This window comes from Phaethon lepturus, unplaced genomic scaffold, assembly GCF_000687285.1.
Source record: "Phaethon lepturus isolate BGI_N335 unplaced genomic scaffold, ASM68728v1 scaffold8462, whole genome shotgun sequence".
NCBI lineage: Eukaryota > Metazoa > Chordata > Aves > Phaethontiformes > Phaethontidae > Phaethon > Phaethon lepturus.
Window position 1 is genome coordinate 35,390 of NW_010525497.1, and position 3,716 is coordinate 39,105.

The following is a 3,716-nucleotide window of genomic DNA, read 5'->3' on the forward strand; positions in this document are numbered from 1 at the left end:
AATAACCATGGCTTAGAGATTTGAGACATGGCCACTAATTCTTGAATCAAGCCAGTGTTTTCCTAGCTGTGTATAATCCATAAACTATGAAATTGAGCCTACCGTCTTTCTTGTCCAGCACAACTACTTTTATTTATTTTCTGTTTCTAAAAGCACTGTCTTTACATTAATCTTTCATGCATGAGGACTGCAAATATGTATCCTTAAAAGAGCTCTTTGTTGACTTAGCTCCTCTCCTAATAAAGTTAGTGGGAGGTTTATGATTGACTTCGGGGAGAGCAGTGTTCTGGTGTTACAGTCTACTGCTGAAATTCCACCCTTTACACACCACTGAGGTTAAGTAGCTGCCTCTTCCGAATGCATTAGCTCTACTCAATTCTTTGCCAGCATCATCAGCTTTTCACATTGCATTTGCCAATTTTTGGCTTTCTAGCAGATCCAAGGTTGGAAATGAGTTGTTTCAACTTCCTTTTTGAGAGGTTTTCTGTTTGTAGCTTAGGTTCCCCTGTTAGAATGAATATCCTGCATTTGCGTCAGGGAACGATGCTCATTCCAAGCTTTTGCCTGATTTGGGCTGCTTTGCTTTTTGAAAACCTGAACTTCAAACCAGCATTTCTGCAAATCTCTCCTCCTCTTCAGCGCCACAAAACAGTACTGATACGTGGCCAGAATGAGAATCGGGCTGCCTTCTCACAACATCTTGCACAACCACTGCTGCATGGAACTGCTTTCCTCTGTAAAACAGCAGAGGGATTTTGCTGGATGTGCGGAGCATAGCAGAAAGCATATTTTGTCATGGCTGCGTGCAGCCCATTTTCAGCAGGGAAGGTTTTGAATAAAAAGCAAAGCCATGACAATTCCTACGTTGGAAGTCATCCTACTTTTTTTTAGACAAATGCCACAGAATTCAAGAAACAATGATAAAATGTTTGCTGATTTAGACCAACAATAGAAATGCGTTAAAGATTTAACTCCGAGGTAGGTGCTTGGCAGTACTGAAGAGAAACTGAGCTATATCAAGGTTTGAGTTGAACCTTATGTTTAAACTCTGGAGTGCAGTAATTAAAACTTTGCCTGTAGCAAGTAATTCACTTGAGGTTAAAATAGTGCGTGCGTGTATGGAGGGAAGCACTGATTTGGGCTTACCTTGTTTTATGCAGTTTATATGTCTGACCTACGAAAAGCTAACAGTCCTACCTCTAAATCCAGTTCCCAATTAAAAACACCATTTGAAAAGCTTTAGGAGACCTGTGGGGCCCTTTTACAGAAGTTTCTGGTCCCATCCCCCAATGAACAAATTAAAAAATATTACCTGGTCCCCTGTTGGTCCTCCAGGCTGACACTGTGTTTTCATTAATACATCATTAGGGTAATGACATTGTGCTGATGTTTTTCTCCAAACACAGGAGAAGCCATCAGGAGCAACGAAGTTCTGTGCCTTTGCAAACTTAGTTATAAGGAAAATGTTTAAGAATGGATCATAAAGCCACCGAGCTTTTTCTTTTTATGTTTCTTTAGAATTGTCTTATATCCTCCCTTTCTGTACACATCTTTGTTTTGTTTTGTGTGAAACAAATGCATGACACTTAAATCAGATAACATCCCAGAAGCTGAGACTACATTCACTTAGAAGTTATGTAAGCCATTATAACAACCTGAAGGCTTTATGCATTTAGAAGTCACTTAGAATTAAAGTAATTAACTTATTGCTCTATCCTAAAATAAAAAAATAAATTTGTGTTTTATTATTTTGCAGGCAATCAGCTGTTACCTAATAGACAACAATGGATTTATTTTAGTGTCTGAAGACTACAGACAGGTAAGTGAAAGATTTTTATTCCATCTTCTCATGTAACAGATTCATGTAAAATTACTCGTTTTAGAAATAGGCCACTATCTTAAAATGTTAAGGAATTAGTAACATAAAATTTTAAAAGTTCCTTCAACAGAGAATGTAAGTTGTTTCTCACAGGAGCTCAGTTTCTCTCTCCCATTGGGGTAGGGTTTACTTTTACATTCATAAATGTTATTTTAAAGGGCTTTTTTTCTGCAGAAATGTCTGTCTTCTGTAAGACATTTTTACCCCAAGAAAAAAAGATTTTCTGTGGCATTTTTGCCACATGGAAAGGTTGGAGAGGGAGGTAGGACGCTGGGGACACAGAGCTTTTACATTCAGACTTGAGATAATGACGTTTTACAGAGCTTTCAGATGAGGAGTTTGTTTTCTGAAGTAGATTACAGTCACTGAAGGATTAAAACTAAGCACTCAGCATCACAACAGAGAGGACAAGGATCATGATTAATGAGAACATAATTAAAAATATTGATTTGCCTTGTCTTCATGGAAAATTATTGAAAAATGAATGTATAATTGCTCAATCTTGCAAGCCTTATGAAGGAACCATCACCTTTCTCATTAACTTTTGCCTGAAAACTGCTGGGATGGTGCCCCAATTATGCCAGAATTGTCTGAAGTTAAGTTTCTTATATGTATTGGGATTGTGAATAGGAATACCCCCGCTCCTACTTGCCCTCAGGTGAATAAAATTTATTATGACTACATTGGTTACTGAGAAACAGCTACCAGAAAGAGCTTCGCATGACTTGGAAGAGTGACTGGAGAAGAATAAAACACCCAAAGTGAATGGCAAAAAAAAAAAAGCCAAACAGCATTTTGCTTTTAAATGGGAAGCTTGAATCATTGAAACCTTAGATCTGACACTTGTGAAAGTAAAAAGATACAGCTATTTTTTACCTTGGCGTTGTGCAAAAGTAATTACATGTTTCCTCGTGACCCCTCTCCCCCGTGCTCCATTTTGGTTGAAACTTTGAAAAGTCTATTAGCACTTAATCAACAGGGGAAATACATTTTTTTTCTGAACCCATTGTCCCTCCAATGTGTACCAGAGCATTAACTGTTAAGCGTGTTATACCATGTAATGTAATAGTTATGCTTCATGATATGTCGTCTTATATGCAAAACTGAGCACCGAAATAGATTGTTGTGTTTTACTTTATTAAATTTATTGCTTCCATCCCTTTAGAACATCAAGCATGTTCTGAATATAAGTCTAGGATGTACCAAAAAAATAATATGAACTAAAAATATAACATTGCTTAAATATTAACTGCACTATCTTAGAAGCAGCTGTTTGGGGTTTTTTTCCTTGCATCTATCTATCAAATCTGTACTTTCTACTTAGTTGAGCAACGACCTAAGAAAAAACAAACATTGTAGAATAATCTTGATACACTTAAAACATTTTTGTCGCATTATTCCCCTTGTTGTTGTTATTATTCACAGGTACTTAATTGTGACTTGTGTAACTGACTGGCTAGTTGATAGTTGGCTACAGCCAATAAACATGATTACGAAGAGATTTTCCCTCTGGTAGGTTACCTGATACTGGCCATTACATAGTCCCGTGAAGAATACAGTGTGGACAACTGTTGGACCAGAACTAGGCTAGAAATGTGTTACGACCTAGTTTTTTAGTGACGATGGATCTAAGCCTAAGATGGACACTAAAGTTGTCTCTATGTTTATATAATGCTATAGTAAGATTTGATAATTACAATGGTGTATGTTTATTTTTATATATGTATGTATGTATACAGTCTATATAGTGGATAGAGAAGGGGTAGGGAAGTGTGATGACACATCATCAACTACTCACCTGTTTGGGGTTGCTTCAGCACTGTTTTTCTGTGACCTC

General features: G+C 37.1%; 1 protein-coding gene across 1 annotated transcript in view; it reads left to right on the forward strand.

Moving 5' to 3' along the window:
* Positions 1 to 1,756: 1,756 nt before the first annotated feature.
* LOC104617443 (voltage-dependent calcium channel subunit alpha-2/delta-3-like) overlaps positions 1,757 to 3,716 on the forward strand; it is a gene marked incomplete at its 5' end in the record, with an annotated part of 39,790 nt that continues 37,830 nt past the window's right edge. The window contains one exon of the mRNA XM_010282764.1: positions 1,757 to 1,819. Within this exon, the coding sequence (XP_010281066.1) occupies positions 1,757 to 1,819 (63 nt within the window). The remainder of the gene's footprint in view (positions 1,820 to 3,716) is intronic.